This window comes from Haliaeetus leucocephalus, unplaced genomic scaffold (genome assembly GCF_000737465.1).
Source record: "Haliaeetus leucocephalus isolate CR32 unplaced genomic scaffold, Haliaeetus_leucocephalus-4.0 Scaffold451, whole genome shotgun sequence".
NCBI lineage: Eukaryota > Metazoa > Chordata > Aves > Accipitriformes > Accipitridae > Haliaeetus > Haliaeetus leucocephalus.
Window position 1 is genome coordinate 3,273,294 of NW_010972887.1, and position 16,022 is coordinate 3,289,315.

General features: G+C 35.9%; 1 protein-coding gene across 20 annotated transcripts in view; it reads left to right on the forward strand.

The window, feature by feature from the left end:
- R3HDM1 (R3H domain containing 1) overlaps positions 1-16,022 on the forward strand; it is a 55,199-nt gene that overhangs the window by 13,908 nt on the left and 25,269 nt on the right. For 10 of the 20 annotated variants that reach the window (XM_010575153.1, XM_010575157.1, XM_010575173.1 and 7 more), the window contains 10 exons: positions 1,822-1,936; positions 4,481-4,559; positions 6,101-6,160; positions 6,243-6,383; positions 8,942-9,050; positions 9,148-9,243; positions 10,687-10,724; positions 10,807-10,857; positions 11,011-11,237; positions 13,986-14,240. In XM_010575153.1, the coding sequence (XP_010573455.1) occupies positions 1,822-1,936; positions 4,481-4,559; positions 6,101-6,160; positions 6,243-6,383; positions 8,942-9,050; positions 9,148-9,243; positions 10,687-10,724; positions 10,807-10,857; positions 11,011-11,237; positions 13,986-14,240 (1,171 nt within the window). The remainder of the gene's footprint in view (positions 1-1,821; positions 1,937-4,480; positions 4,560-6,100; positions 6,161-6,242; positions 6,384-8,941; positions 9,051-9,147; positions 9,244-10,686; positions 10,725-10,806; positions 10,858-11,010; positions 11,238-13,985; positions 14,241-16,022) is intronic. The other 10 variants (XM_010575169.1, XM_010575172.1, XM_010575175.1 and 7 more) reach the window with 5 other exon arrangements.

The following is a 16,022-nucleotide window of genomic DNA, read 5'->3' on the forward strand; positions in this document are numbered from 1 at the left end:
TAATAAAACATAAACATGTTTCTTTTTCAAATAACTTTCACGCAGCTGCTAGGTGAACAGTAGATGTAATGCACTTTGCAGTGACAAATAAATTGCTCATTTGAATTCTATTCAGGTTAGTGATGTGAGGAATGCAAAGATTTGTTTTGGACTCCTTAAGGTTTGTAGCCAAGTGAATTCTCAAGACTAGGAAACAGTTATGCAAAAGTTCATTATTAGTGATTGGAAATGGTTTTTATCAGACTTGGTTATAGATAATCTCATAAACCCTGAGAAGTCTTCACATTTGTAATGCTGTTTTGCAGGGTGTTCATGAATTAAGTTTAATTAGAACACTTAATGTGAGGGAAAAAATCATAATGAAAGGGAGAGCTGATAAAACTACCAGCTAAACTTCTTTTCTCATTTGAAAAAGTTGTTATTCCACAAATGCACATTGAAACTAGTTTTTAACCATAACCTCATTAGTGTAGAGTTCCTGTTGCCCAGCTCTGCAGGGACAAAGGTAGGGAGCAGTTTGGTGCGCTAGGGCAGGGAGGAGCATTACTGCAGGTTGTGCAAGGATGTGTTTGCGTGTGAAACAGTCTTTAGCCTTGGTGAATCCTGACTATATTTAACTCTGGCCAGCTTACATGAGTGAGATCAAGGCTGTGTAATGACACACGAGCTGAAGCTTAGAGCAGGTGCCTGGATATGGGTAAGAATGGGTTTGCAGGAAGAGTGAAGACTTGCATGGGAAGGGATTAGGTGCAGGATAGCAGAGTGATAGGCAAGAATGGATGAGAGGCAGGTTCTTCAGGTTGGGAAGGATCAGATGTTCTCGGGGGCAGGAGGGTGGTGGTGGTGACAGCATCAACTCAGTTGGCATCTGGGGGAGCAAAATTGACATTTGAGGGACGTCAAGATAAAAGGTAATGGGGGAGTCTCGCTCTTAACAGGACTTTGCCACTCGTGCTCTTGGAGTCATTCAGACACATGGTGTCTCCATTTCCCCCTACCTCCTCTGATTTTTGCTGTCCGAAATATGTTAGTCCTTCACTGACAGTCTTAGTAAAGAGGCATGAAAAACAAATCACAATTTTCCACTATTTAGGGGACCATTATGTCACTATAATTTCAAAGGGAAGATCTTTTCTGCTGTATTTGGGAAACAGGTTTTATGATAGTTCATCTACTTGTATAAGAACATGGATCTTGAGATGATTACACACAAAGCTACTCTGTCAAAATATACAGGAAGTTAGGAATCTAAGCCTTGATGACAGTGAGGTTTGCAAATTTTGCCTTGATATATTGTACTCTAAATATTTCCTTTTTTTGTGGATCTGGGAATGCTGGTCTGTCTGAGATGGAAACATTTGTTTTTAATTTTTTTTCTTCTTTGTATAAACCAAATTGAAACTTGAAACAAGCTTTTATAGTCAAGAACTATGAAGAATGAGGGGGGAAAAGCATTGTGGATGATGCATTACTTAAAAATTTAGAAGCTGTATAAAATTTATACATCTGAAAAACGAATATTTTCATATGTGTATCAAATAAGGTAGTTCGGATTCATTTTGAAATAGCATTCAGGGCCTGGAAGTGTGTGTAAATTGAAAATGTGTATGGTAGTTTCTATGCCTTTTCTATAGTTTTTGGTTTACTGATAAATAATTTCATTTTGTGGTTGCATAAAGTACATGTGGGATCAGAAAGAACATGAAGGCAATTATTTTCCTTGTTACTTCTTTATTTTGCAGGTGGTATAGTACAAAACAGTTCTCCTGCAGGTATTGTTTGAAATAATTTCTGTGATGACTGATTTTTTACTTTTGACAGGAGAAAATTCAGATCCAGTTGTCACAGTCTTTTGAAAAAGAAGAAAAGCCTGCAAAAGATGAAACAGAAAAGGAAAAATCCAGTGATAAACTGTCCAGAAAAATGTTATCAAGAGGTTTGCTATCTGTCATTGTGCTTTTTAAATGTACTGTGTAGATAAAGAATATTTAGAGAAAATAACAGTTTGCTTCCAGGTCATCATTGCATAAACATTGGGGCTTTTTTAGCAAATGAAGCAAGTAGATCAGATATCTCTGAGCTGGAGAAGGAATTGGTCCCAGAGGATATGCTTTCGAGGCTTCATCAAACACATGTACTCCAGCAAATGCTTTTCCTTTCTCGCCTGTCTAGCTACGCAGACCAGCATAAAAGCAGTTGCATTGTCTCAGCTGTGTCCAAGTGTTCTTTGGAAAACTGACTTTACTAGTCAGTAGAAGTCACTATCTTATTCCTAGACTTTGTTGTTACAGGATTTGTGAAACTTTGAAAAAAGTGAGAATGACAACTACCTTTATACTTTTTCGTATCTTTATTCAACAGAAGTCAATATTCTTGTTTATTTATTTTACTTTTGACAGTATCTAGAATTTTTATATAAATTTTGGAGCAAGGGCTGGAACTACATAAGTAGAAATGACAAGTATTATGCTTTCACTTTTAATATTCATGTATTCTGGATTGAAGATCTATTCTATCTGCTGAAAGTCTTTGGTTTTTAACCTGAAATAGAACTGTAAAGTTAATGACTTCAGCCTGTCTCTGTCCATGTTACCTACTGCTTCCTAAAGGTAGAAGGCTTCATATGTTTAAGTTGGCAAATCATTGTATAGCTCTTGCTTTAAATAAAGGATCCAGAATGCTTATCTAAACATCCTAGATCAACCAGTGTGTAGGAGATATCTTTAAAGCTAGAATTCTTTTTGAGAAAGGTAGCACTTGTCCATCTTGTGTCCCTCAATTCCATAAGGCCTTCCTCAATGTGGCGTTTCAGTGCATCTTGTCCCAGCTGGCAGCCAGGTATTTGTGACATAAAAAACACTGGGATGGAGAACTTAACTGTGTTTACAAATCTCAGTCTTTGAAATGATGCCTTAAAAAAATAGGGTGTTCTTTCAGAGCTGACTTGCTCAACCTTTAAAGTACATGCCCACCTTCTAAAATTAAGGAGAAAAAAACCCAAACAAACCCAAACCCCACCTCCCACCCAAAAAAATACCCAACATCTTAGGTAACGATGAGGAGTTGAGAGCAAAGTGGCAAAATGTCTAAGGTAGAGGTAGCAGTTCTAAATTCACCCAATATCTCCTCTGGAGGTTAATTACTTCCCAATTTAGGACATGCCAAAATAGAAAATGATGGAATTTAAGCATCAGTCTTCTAGTGATTATAACTCAATTATTGCTCACTTGCAAATTAAGAAAATTAAAGTAAATAATTATTCAATCTTAAAGTTGTTTTACCAGGCATACCTTTTTTTTTTCCCCGCCCCTCTTTTTCCCCTCTTCAGAATCAAAAATAATCCCAAACCATAAATGCTCAAACTTACTTGGTTTCATTTATACTCTCTTGATAATATATGGGCAGGATTGATAACATAACAAGCTCTGCTGATAAAGGAACCCGCTATCATTCTTCTTTAGGGAACTAGAGATTCTTTGTCCTCAGGAGGACTTGAATTTTCTCCAGGAAAAACTTAGGTCACATTTCTGAAGATGGCTGCTCTGCCAGCACTGTTGCTTCTAATGAAAAAGCCTGCACAGATTCTGTCTTCAGTGAATCTACCCTTCTTTGTGCGGTAGTCCCCTCATTGCTAAAGGAAGCTAATTTGCAATGACTGCTCTCTGTACTGGCCACAAAAAGACCTGTAACAGCTAGGATCTAGGCGTAAGTTTGAACTGTGCCTAACTTGAGAGTAGGTTAACACATAAGTAGTTCTTGGAAGAAATCTAGTTCCAAAAATATTATGAAAACACTTACAGCTTTGAATTCTCAGACCTGGAACTCTGGAAGGTGCTCATGTAAGGGAAGCTTTGGTGTTACGTCATTTCTTTCAGTGACAGATTTTAGAGAACAAAATGTAACTTTGAATACTTTATTTCACAGAAACCAGAAAGGAGGCAGAAGGTTGCCAGACTTATTTTTGAAAACTTCTAAACATTATGCTGTGAAAACAAAGCCCAACAAGGATTTTTAATAATACAATATCATGTTCATGAAGGTTAAACTGTTGCATTCTAAGTTACAATATTTCTTCAGGCAACATCTAGTAATTCTGTAGATCTGATGCACAGAAGTGTATACAACAGTGCAATGTAGTACATTGAGAAAACTTGGAAGGTTGATGGAAATCAGGTGACTCAAGGTGATACACTGCTTCAAAATATATAGCAATTTGTTAATAGATTGGCAGTTGCTTCTGTATTACACTTAAATTTAGGGAATTGGGGGGCGATGTTGGGTTTTCTGTTTTGTTTTTTACTTGTGAGCCTTTTCTGTGGAAACTGGAAGTGTTTAATTTTGGGAATAAAATGCCTAATAGTTATATAGTCTTGATCCATAAATAGTACATTCAGCAATAATTGGAAAAAATTAGTATTAGTGTGTTGTATTAGTGTTTTTTTCAAAGCGTAATTTTGTTCTCTTCCCCCTCTACCCTTAGATTCCAGCCAAGAGTATACAGATTCCACTGGTATAGATCTTCATGAATTTTTAGTAAATACATTAAAAAACAATCCCAGGTAAGCATCAGTAATATCAACTTCCTGTTTTTCTTTCTTCTTGTTGCCTGAGATGTCACACCACCTGGGGTTTTTTCTTGTTGGTTTTTTCCCCCTCTTAAATGTCTAACACTATATGTCACTTATGTAGGATGAGATTTTGTTGTGCAAGCTATCTGAAACACCAGTCCTCTGTAATTTGTGTGTTATATGAACAGAGGTTCAGGACACTGAAATGGTTTAAATGCTTTTAATGTTTAATAAGCAAATGAGTTCTGTCTGTGTGCAGTTCTCTCCCTGAAGGGACTCTTAATACTGTGTCTCAAAAACTTGTACTCTCTTAGCATCTGCTTGTTAGAGACCAAACTGCCTTCTCTTACTTTAATCTGTCTTGCACTGAATTTATAGACAAAGGAATTTTTTTAAGCTGTACCATATAGCCATAGTTAGATATATACATTCTCACTCTGCACATCAGAAACCAAATCTGACCTAATTCAAGTCCATCATTTGTTAGCAACAGAGTTGACATGGTTCTGTTGCTTTGAGGTTTGCAGTATGTTGCTGTCTCTCTTGTGTTCTTTTCCTCATACTAGGTCTGTGGCTATATATACAAGGCAAGAAATTAACTCGGTGGAATTGTGCTGCTGTCGCAAAAGCTATTCCACTGCTCTTTGTTATTCATTCATATTATAGTTATGATTTCCAATGTGATAATTTATTGGGAATCTATTTTATTTGCAAAAAGTATAAAATGAGTTATAGTAACAGGCCAACACCATTTTGTCCTATAGAGTAAAATTAGAAAGTACAGATCTCTGCTATACTCTTACGTTGTTCCTATTTGAGGTCATAAAGCATCCCAGTGACAACCAGAAATTGTAGGTGAAGGTCTGCTGTGGGTTTACATGTGCAGTAACTGGGAAGCTTAGTTATCTGATGTGCACAAATTATGAACTGTGTGGCAGTTAATTTCATTACATGTTAATGATTTATTGGAACTGGCATAAGCATTTTTAAGACTAATATTAATTTCTATCACCTTGAGTTTTAGCTTTTTCATATTCTCTTAATAGCTCATCACATTGCAGTGTGTGCCAGCTTTTAACCACTTGGTTGTTGGTATGTTGTAGCAGTGCCTCCCGTCACTGTGTCTCAATGATCCCATGATGTGCTTCACAATCCAAGGGCCAATTCAGGCCTCAGCAAATGTTACTACCCATGCTAACCATCAAGAAACAGCCTAGTCACTGCTTTTCCTTCTTGAGACTGTCTTCTCAATGACTGTACTTTTTTGAGGCTGCTGGGAAAAGATTATTTGGAGGATTTTTGTATTCTGATTTCTGAGATGAGAACAGCAGGTTTCACTAGGTGGATTCAAGACGATATAGCTTAGTGAAAAATGAATACTTTGTCCTAAAAATACTGCATTTGATACCTGGTGGTCAAATTTAGTCTGCCATATTCCCTTGATCACAGATCTTATCTATGTATTCTTAAGATGAATACAACTGCAGTTATTGGAGTGTCTCATATGTGAGTTGCTGTGTTTTTATTTTCAGGGACAGAATGATGCTGCTGAAATTAGAACAGGAAATTTTAGATTTCATTGGTAATAATGAGTAAGTACTGTACTCTTATAGGAAAAAAAGAATTCAAGAGTGTTCCTGTTTATTAAATAAAGCTACTATTCCTTTCTTCCAGAATTCCAAGGAAAAAGTTTCCCCCAATGACATCTTACCATAGAATGCTGTTGCACAGGGTAGCTGCTTACTTTGGATTAGAGCACAATGTGGACCAGAGTGGGAAGTCAGTCATAGTAAATAAAACTAGCAATACAAGAATGTAAGTGTAAAAAGTCTTGAAAAAACTTTTTTTGATGCATAGATTTAACACCTGGGATATATGATGCATCTGTAGCATCAGGGATCTATCTATTCATTGGGAAGCTTGCATCAAGGAGAGGTAGTGGCAAGATCTTTACTGTTTGTGTTTCAGTGCTGGGTAATAACGTGATCTGTTTCATGCTTAAACGTTTTTGGGGAAAAAAAGAATGTTAGCTGTAAATTAAGAATTTTTGTTACCTTACTCACAGAAATGCATTTCTAACTTTGTTTCCCTGAAATATGGATTTATATTAACTATTTATCTGTTTAAAGGTTTACACCAGTAAAGTGTACAAAGTACATTCTTTGTTTCTTTTGGAAAGCAGAATGAGGCCTTAACTTAGAACAGGGTCATTTCTGATCTGAAAGGAGGGAACAAGACTTGCACAAATTTGGCTTTTGTACTGTAAAAATCTACTGGGAAAATTCAGGCATTGAAGTCTTTTGTTGGAATAATGTTGCTTACAGATCTCACATGGCCTTACAAAATAAACGTAGCAGGAAAGACAGACATCGTATCAGTGGAAGTGTCAACCAGGTTAACAATTCGTGGCATGCTACTTTACTGTGAGGGCTGGTGAGCAGAAACCAGTAGGCAAATCGAAATTACAAAAGAAAGTAGCACTGGGGCCGCAGCAACTCCAAAACCCATGCATAGTTGATGTTTTCATTCAAAGGACCCAGCTGTTCTCTCTGTCCTCTGCACTTCTCTGTCTCCTCATTCTGCCTCAAAGACAAAGGACTAATGTGTTGGTGTATTTATGCTGCCTAGTTTCTAGTTTTAACTTAAAGCATTTGCCTGACACCATTTTTTGTTGGTTGTTTTTTTGTTTGTGATTTTTTTTTTTAGCACTGTATGATTTGAACAAGAAAATAGGAGTTTACGGCGCCTGCATCCTAATCCCAGTCTCTATGTACACTCTCCATAGCTCTGGGAGAAAAAAAAATCTTATTACTCACCCTAATTTTAGAGTCAGTAGAACTGAAATAATATGCCACACTGAAATTTCACTTAAGTAAACTGTTTCCTCCTCAAAAGTTTCTAGAAAAATATACGGAGCCTAAATATATGTTAAATTACTTACATATTCATGTATGTTTTTTTGCTTTGGCTACACATTCTCTATCTAAATTGACTTATAAAGTCATACGTTTCAAATCTGTTGCCTTTATGTCTACCAGCATCTCTAGACTGAAGCTTCAGTCTAGCACTTCAAGTGTGGAATAAGTACTACTAAAAGATGATTTCTTCGTTTTTATGCTTTTTTGTTTTTTTTTCCCTAGACCGTATTTAAATAGCTTATGGCCTCTGGAAGCCCCCTATAGGTGTAGTTACTAATTAGCAGGCATTTCATCTAACCTGCAGACATTAAGATTCTTAATGTTTTCAATATTCTTATTTTAAATCACTTTGGATATAAAATAAGAATTTAGAAAGAAAACCTTGGAGATCTGCTCCATGTTGAATAAAACCAAACTTACCTTTTCCTCATAGGCAGATTCCCGGCTCCATCGCTGATCAGTGATGTTACTGACATCAACAACCCAGTGCATACTGGGACGTCTCAGTGGAGTGGGAAGTTGGTGATTGCAGGGCAGTAAATTCAGGGACCTTTAAAAGAAAGAGGTAAGACAGTCTAAAGGTTCTCTGAAATGCCTGCTAATTATGTTTGGGCATCCAGTAACTAATAGTTAGGCTTGGCTGTTTTATAGAAAAAGATCTCCTGACTCTATACAGATGTACTCTGTAATGAATAAAGAAACAGAAATAGAGAAGAGTATACATATGTTTTGTCTTTTATTAGACAAATACTTCCTGATTGTCTGAGAACTTCTTTTATGATAGTAGTAGTTTTATTGTCGAGGTGCTTGGTATCTATTTTTAATAACAAGAGTTTGAAAAAGATCTCATTTTCTTTCACAAAGTAGATAAAATACCAAAACAATATATATAATCTGTTGCTTCATCCTTTCACTGTGATCTTGTGAAGCTCTTGCTTGCCTGCATTGTACTGTTGTTCTGCTCTTGCTTATTTCTACTTACTTTTGTTTTAGAAATTTGTAAGTTTCAATGCTTTCTCCTCTATCTTCTTATCTTCTGTTTTCCCTTGAAATGAATTCTGAGGTATTACAGCTCTAGCAGAAAGCACCTATCTTCACTTCCATGCATGCCCAATATCCATTGCATGGCACCAGTCTGGATTCAAGAGCACTTCTGATTCCCCAAGGGCATGTGGTTTGCTTGCCACCTTAATTGGAAATTGAAGCAAAAGCTTTGAAGGAGGAAGAGGTTTTTAAAAGCAGGTTTGTTATGCCTCAGGAACAGGACTTGTCAGGGGTACACATCATCTTATGGTTTCGGTACCTTTTCCATTGCCTGGACAACCAAAATCTATCACTTCAGTTAGAATATTAAGTATATTTAACATTAATCTTGAGTATATTTCAGTTTGTTCCACTGTGTATAGTATATGTTTACAAAACCATAAATCTTTTCTTTCTAACGACTTTTCACAGACCTGACCAAAAGTTTTGTGAGCATATAAAGGATGAGAAGAGTGATGATTTCCAGAAGCGGTACATCCTTAAAAGAGATAACTCTAGTTTAGACAAAGATGACAACCAGGTAAAATACATATGGATTATTTCCTTCCACTTGCTGTATTTGACTGTGTATTTATACTATTTTCCTGTAGAAGCTGACACTGTATCACTTAATTTAGATGAGAATACGATTAAAAGATGACAGAAGAAGTAAATCCATAGAAGAACGCGAAGAAGAGTATCAGAGAGCTAGAGAAAGAATATTTGCACAAGATGTACGTATCAAAGAAAACCTTATGGTGTTTTGTATGAATACTTCACACACATATGTGCACATGTGGTTGTTGTTAAAAGATACTTCTTTCCAGGAAATTGTCTATTTCTGAAGGGGACTGAACAGATAAGAATCATTAGTGTGGCCTGAGTGAGTTTTAAATGATACTGAAGTTACCAAGAAATCACCTGTTTTCTCTAATCACTACTGTATGAGACTCTAGCAACCTTCAAGAATTATTTTGGTGCGTTATCTAGCGTTACCTACTTCAATGCATTATTTTGCCCCTTTCTGAAATTTTAGAGTTTTGGTACTGCAATCATTTCAGTTGTTGCTCAGAGCAATAATAATTAAAAAAAAAAAAAAACAAAACAAAATCGGTGGGGGGGAAAACAAAACAAAACAAACCCAAAATGTTGGTTTTTTTCCTTTGTGTCTATACCAAACACATCTTATGACTGGTCACAGTAAAATGATTTGAGTTCCCATATGTGAAATTTCAGTCAGAAACCTAGAAGTCTAGTCTCTCTTGGCTGGAGTTATCGAGCAGGACAACATTGTAAACTATAATTCAGTCACAAGTAGTGATGATATTTAATTATACTGAGTGAAACAGAACAAATATGTCTTCAAAAATATGCATTACTTTTAATAATCCACTTTTTCTGGCAGTTATCTGTAGCTCTTACACATCTAAAACCAGATTCTTGTTCTGAAGAAAGAGTAATGAGCTCTGAGAGGCTAATTTGCTATATCCAAATATTATCCAAAAGCCTTTTTTTTTTTTTTTTTTTTTTGCTCACCTTAGTTACAAACAGAAAGAATGGACTTTTGAATATAAAATTACTTTTTACTTTTGCGTACTCATTTACCATGTATTGTACCCTTAGAAGCTTTGTGCCAAATGTTAGAGGTCACAGTCAAGGACAACATAATTGAAGTTAATAATAGCCTTTTTGATTGTATATTCTGTCTGCTTTTTAGCATATATGTACTTGTACCCAGAGAATTCAGTGCAATTATTGCAGTAGCCAGCATCATCTTCTACTTCACACTTTCAAGCAGAAGACAAGGCAATTCAGGTGGTATTAACAGACTTGTGAAGTCACATATCAGCTGGAAGTTACGTAAGGCAGCGAAGGCCCAGTGGAAGAATTGTAACTTCAGAAAAATACTGATATAAACAAAATGGTCATCACTGTAACTATTCTAATGCTAACTTTTATTTTCTGCAGATGGGCCTTTTTATATTGTCTGTCTTTTCCCATAACATGGAAATTATCCACCAAAGAGGTTAAGTTTTCAGGCAGCTTAATATAAAGAGGATGCTGTAAAGTCCACGTATAATACAAAAGACTCCAAATTGCAGCATGTTTCATCACTGTGCTGTAGTAGGGGTTCTAGATGCCATTCATATTAATTTCTACACTTCTTTGCCCCTCAGTCCCTGTGTTCCCAAGAGAATTATTTCACTGATAAAAGGTAAGAAAATTTGCAGTTTAATTCTGTTTCATTTTCCTATATTCTTAATAAATATTAAGCTATCTTATTAAAATGTCAACAGAATCCAGGAGGAAGAAACTAATAGTACACAACAAAGACGACAGATACTTAGGTATTTGATGCTTTCTTTAAAAAAAAAAAAAAAATCCCAAAGTATTCTGCATGCGTTTCACCTTTTCTTTTCTTTCTTTTCTTTTTTCTTTTTTTTCTTTTCCCTTATTTTGCAATTGATGCTTGTGCTAAAAGTTTAGTTTATAACTTACAGAATCAATAAGGAAACATCAGGGAGATCAGCCAACAGCCATCAGAGCAGTACTGAGAATGAGCTGAAGTATTGTGAACCCCGTCCCTGGAGCAGCACCGACTCTGATAGTTCCATCCGCAATCTGAAGCCAGCTGTAACGAAAGCCAGCAGCTTCAGTGGGATATCAGTTCTGACAAGAGGAGATAGCTCTGGAAGCAGCAAAAGCACAGGCAGGCTGTCTAAGACAGGTATAATAAAATCTGTACAAATACATAGTTACGTAGCAGTGAAGTACCTGGTGGTTTGATACTTGATGCGTATTGCAGATGTGTACATATGTAGAGGCCTCAGTCTCGTAGGTGCTCCGTGCATACAACTCCCTCTGGATACAGTGGGTAGAATGACTACAGACCTAGCTGTGTAACTACCTTGGAGAGCTAGAATTCAGGTAACAAATTAAATGAAGACTTTTGACTTTAGAAGTAGAATTTTAAAGTGCATTATAGATGGCTTTAAGCTAAATACATTTCATCTCATAAAGGATTTGAAAACATCAACATAAGTACTTTATACAAAATAAAAATCTAGAGTTCAACTCTTTAGTTTCAGTGTGGCAAAAGCTGCATTGTGCAATCTTAGGAAACTGTGTGCTGCTATCCTACTAGCTAGGAAAAAATAGCATTAAAGCCCATGAATCGTTAGTTATATTTGTTATGTTATCTTTCAGTGCCATTGTTAAATTTAAATGAATATGGCTCAAAAGCTTACTTAATTTTTAGATTGCTGAAAAATCAGATCAGTGGAACAAAGAGTACTGTTTAATTTTAAGATTCAGAATGTTGGAGGAAAATACTCGTAAGAGTCTGGGTTTCAAAGGTGTGTTAACTTGTAATGTCAAAACAAGATCTCATAAAATGGGGATATAAATATTCTGTGGGTCAGAAATGAAATTTAGTAAATATTTGTATTCCAAATGCCAATGTAATTTGATCCAATAGATAATCTTGGTTGTGGAGAATTTTGAGGCTTGTAATACATGGATGGGTTACAGATGCACTACTGCAGAATTTGAAGTAGAAGTATAAAAAAGCAGAATATTATTGCTTGCCTGTATTATGCTTGGCTTTGATCTCATTTATAAAACTTGTTTCTAATGAGGATCTGTTAAAATTTTTTGCTTTCACTTAAATCACCACTACCTTATAGGTATATCACCACACTTCTATATCTTACTGCAGTAAAACAGTTACAAATTCTGTTTGTCCATTGTTTACTTGTATTAAAAAAAAAAATTACGTTCCAAAATACTTCTGCATATGCTGTGAAATTGTGCCATCATACTGAGTTATTTCATTTAGCGATGTAGTAATACTATTTGGCACAGCTTGAAAAGAAACTACAACCTCACAATAGTGTATATATAAAATACGTTCTTTGTTTTCTAAATTGCAAGAACATAAATGGATTCTTAAAATTTCCCTGGAAACTTTATTTTGGCATTCTGTGAGTTAACATTCAAAGTTCAGAATGCCTATCTTGATGGTTGTTGCTTCACTGCAGTTACAGGTTGTGGTGATTTTGCATGTGTTGAGATTTGGTTTTGTTTGTTCATTGTGATCAAGGATGTAATTGGCTTTTAATTGTGATGGCTTCAGCCTGATTTCTCTGCATAATCTAGAAGTGGATACACTTGTAAACAAATCTAATCAAAGTAACTGGTCAGGTGAAGATTGTTTTACAGAGCTGGGATATGCTATTCTGCCCAGTTTACAATTAATAGCTTTCTATTGCTAGATGAAGTGAAATACAAAAAAGGTTAATAATAGTCAGCATCAACAAATGCTTCAAACTATGCTGTCTTTTCATACATACAAGGAAAAGGGTTACAATCAGAAATTTTTATGAAGGACTGCAAAGTAACTTCAAACAGATAAATTTCATCACAGCCTTTTTTGAGTCTTGCTTTCTCTTCTAGATTGTATAGAGGCTGCTAATGAAGAGTTCTTAAATTTAAACAACTATATTCTGTTTCCAAGTACTGCAAGTATCGTAGCAAAGACTTAATAAAAAGTATGATAAACTGTATACCTAGAGACCTAGGTATACAGTGATCCAGGAACAGTGCAGTTTTACAGACCTCTCCTGTTGAACTTTTGGAACATTGCTTTTAGTTGCATGCATTGGCTTTCAGAAAGCTCAGGGTCCAGTTCTCCACTGCCTTGCAATGTTTATAGTCATTCATATCTGTAAAATGATTATTGCTTTCAATCAGCTATTTCATACTCCTTTTGAACTTTGAATTGTTGCATAAAACTAGGCTAAAGCTACCATGTTACCATCATTTTTTCCAGCTGTATTCTTGATTTTTGGTTTGAAAATTGTCAGAGGAGGAAAAAAAGAGGTTTGGGGTTTTTAGTGTTCTACAATTAGTCCAGCAGGTGAGTCAGAGAAGATCTCTGACATCTAGTAGTAAAAAGAAAATGGTCATTGCTTGCATGCAGGCTATGTCTACAGAGCATGTGAATTTAGCTAGCGTATCTGAAGGGACTTTGGGCCCACTGCATCTGCACTACCCCGTGGCCTGCACATATGCAATAGTTGTAGGCTGTGTGTTCATTGCTTCGGTGTATCCAGTTGATACATGTGCATGCATCATTTTGGAGTAAGTGACCAATCACTTAAATGAACTGCAGATGAACTGAACATTAGCACGTGTGCATATGTACAGGCATGTATTTTCTGTCCAGAACATCAGAACTAGATATGAAAGCCTCACTTTACAGTGCAAAGCAGTGCTGGATTGACCCTTGGGTCACAGGAGTCTTGTAATGGTATTCCAGGGGAGATGAAGGGGGGGGGAGTTCATTGAAAAGGCCAATGTTTAATACTGTACTTAACACTGAGCTTTAAGGGTAAGCATTTACAAGTATATATTTTAAGTGAGCATGATGTTTCTGTCTCTAGGTAAAAACAATTTCTCATTACTCCTTTCCTAGGTTCAGAGTCTTCTAGTAGTGTAGGGTCATCCACGGGTTCTCTTTCTCACACCCAGCAGCCTCTTCCAGTGCCAGCTCTAAGCCAGCCTTCTCATGGCACGCCTGCCGTCTATCCAACTGTCAGCACTAGTAACTCTCTTTCCTTTGATGGTGGCATAAGCGGGCAAGTGGCACCTACTAGCACTAGCTTCTTTTTGCTTCCCTTGGAAGCGGCAGGCATACCGCCTGGCAGTATTCTGATCAACCCTCAAACAGGTTGGTACATGCTTGTGGATGTTCTTGTTACAATTGAGAACTTGGAGAAAAATGCACGAGTGTTTACATAAGACTGAATGTCTGTATTGTCCTTGCTTTTTCTCTTTATATTTTTTTCTGTGGTTGTGTTTGTTCAGTGCACTTAATTTAAAAAGAAAGCATGACTCTAGGATCAAAGGAATAAGTAATTTCACTTGATTTTCTCTAGTAGAGTTTTAACTTATATGTAAAATTTTAATGAGTGACTTGCACAAAATATGAAAATCCTATGATTTATTATCCAGAACGCAGAATAACTTTAATTGTTTTGGCTTTTTTGGGGAGAGGGAAAAGTCTTTCCCAGTGCTACTATAAAACAGTTGCAGTGAGGGGGGAGAGCCTCAAGAAGTAGTCACGTTGACTTGAAAGAATTTATCATCTTTCATGGAAATAAGCATGAGATTACATGCTGTTTCTAAATTTATGTGTGTCAGTTTAAAACAGGATTAAAGTAATGTTGGTGTAATTGGCTTATACTGATACTTCTAGTAAGTGGTAGGAAATTGGTACTTCATAATGTAGACGCAAGGAGGTGTTTAACCACTTTTCTGGACTAAATGACTAGTTAGCATTCTCTGGGCAAACTTTTACTTTATTGTAGAAGTTAAGAAACCCTAAAAACTTCAATTTACCTTTTATGTAATACATCGTAATCTTTGGAAAATTATTATGTTTTAGTTTAAAGATTTGTTTTCCATGTAGAAAAGAAAATACTTCAGGATATATTTCCCATCATTCCGTAGATGGACTTTATTATGTTTGAATATAACTGCATGTGATGTTTTAAACTAAATTTTTCTCATTGAGGTTGTTAAAATGATCATTTATAAAATTTCTTTTCTATAACTAAAAGGTTTAACATTGAAACATATAAATTTCTCTTTGTCCTTAATATAAATCAATTGCTACTGTATACAAAATTTGAGATTTTTTTAATGATTCTGCATATTGATATGCTGCCTAAGGTTTCTCTTAAATGCCTTACTGTATAAACGAATAGGTTAAGCCAACCCTGCTAAATAGTTTGTTACAAATGACTAGCTGTAGCATCTAATTTTCATAGATAGCCATTGGATTTGGAGGAGGATGTATTTGCTCTCTTAAGTCTAGGTTCTGGACAAGAGCATTATTGACTTAGTTTTTCTAATGCTAATGTGATAGTTGTACATCTTATACATGAATTTTCCATTGTGTGTGTTGACCATCTGAAGACAAATATGATGATTAGTTAGTGAACAAGTTTTGCTAGAAAAATAAGTGGGTTTAGTGTTTGTATACGCTAGAGTACTTTGTACTCTACATTAAGTATGAAGAATGTTGGCTGTCATTTTTCATATTATGAGTTTATAGCATGACCATGCTAAAATCTTTAGAGTTACTGTACAGCAAAATGGATACTGCAGGCGCTGAAACAATGCCATTGGCTTGAAAGGGATTTCATGTAAAACATGACACAGTTTTGTCCTTTAAAAAATAGCAGGTTTTGAGTCATCTTCATTTCAGTTATGTGCTTGTCAGTATTTTGCATGTGATTAGTTTCACTTTCTTCCTCCTGTACTGTTGGTCATTTTCCCTGTTAACTGATGGGACTTCCACTTAGCAACAGGGAAGGGCAGAGAAACAAATGTGACTGTGAAAGCTTTTCATCTGAAAGCAGCTTGTATCTGCAACCCCCTTAGAGAAGGCAGCAGAATTGTAGACTTGACTCTGATATCCATTAAAATTAGCTTTGTTTTCAAATTG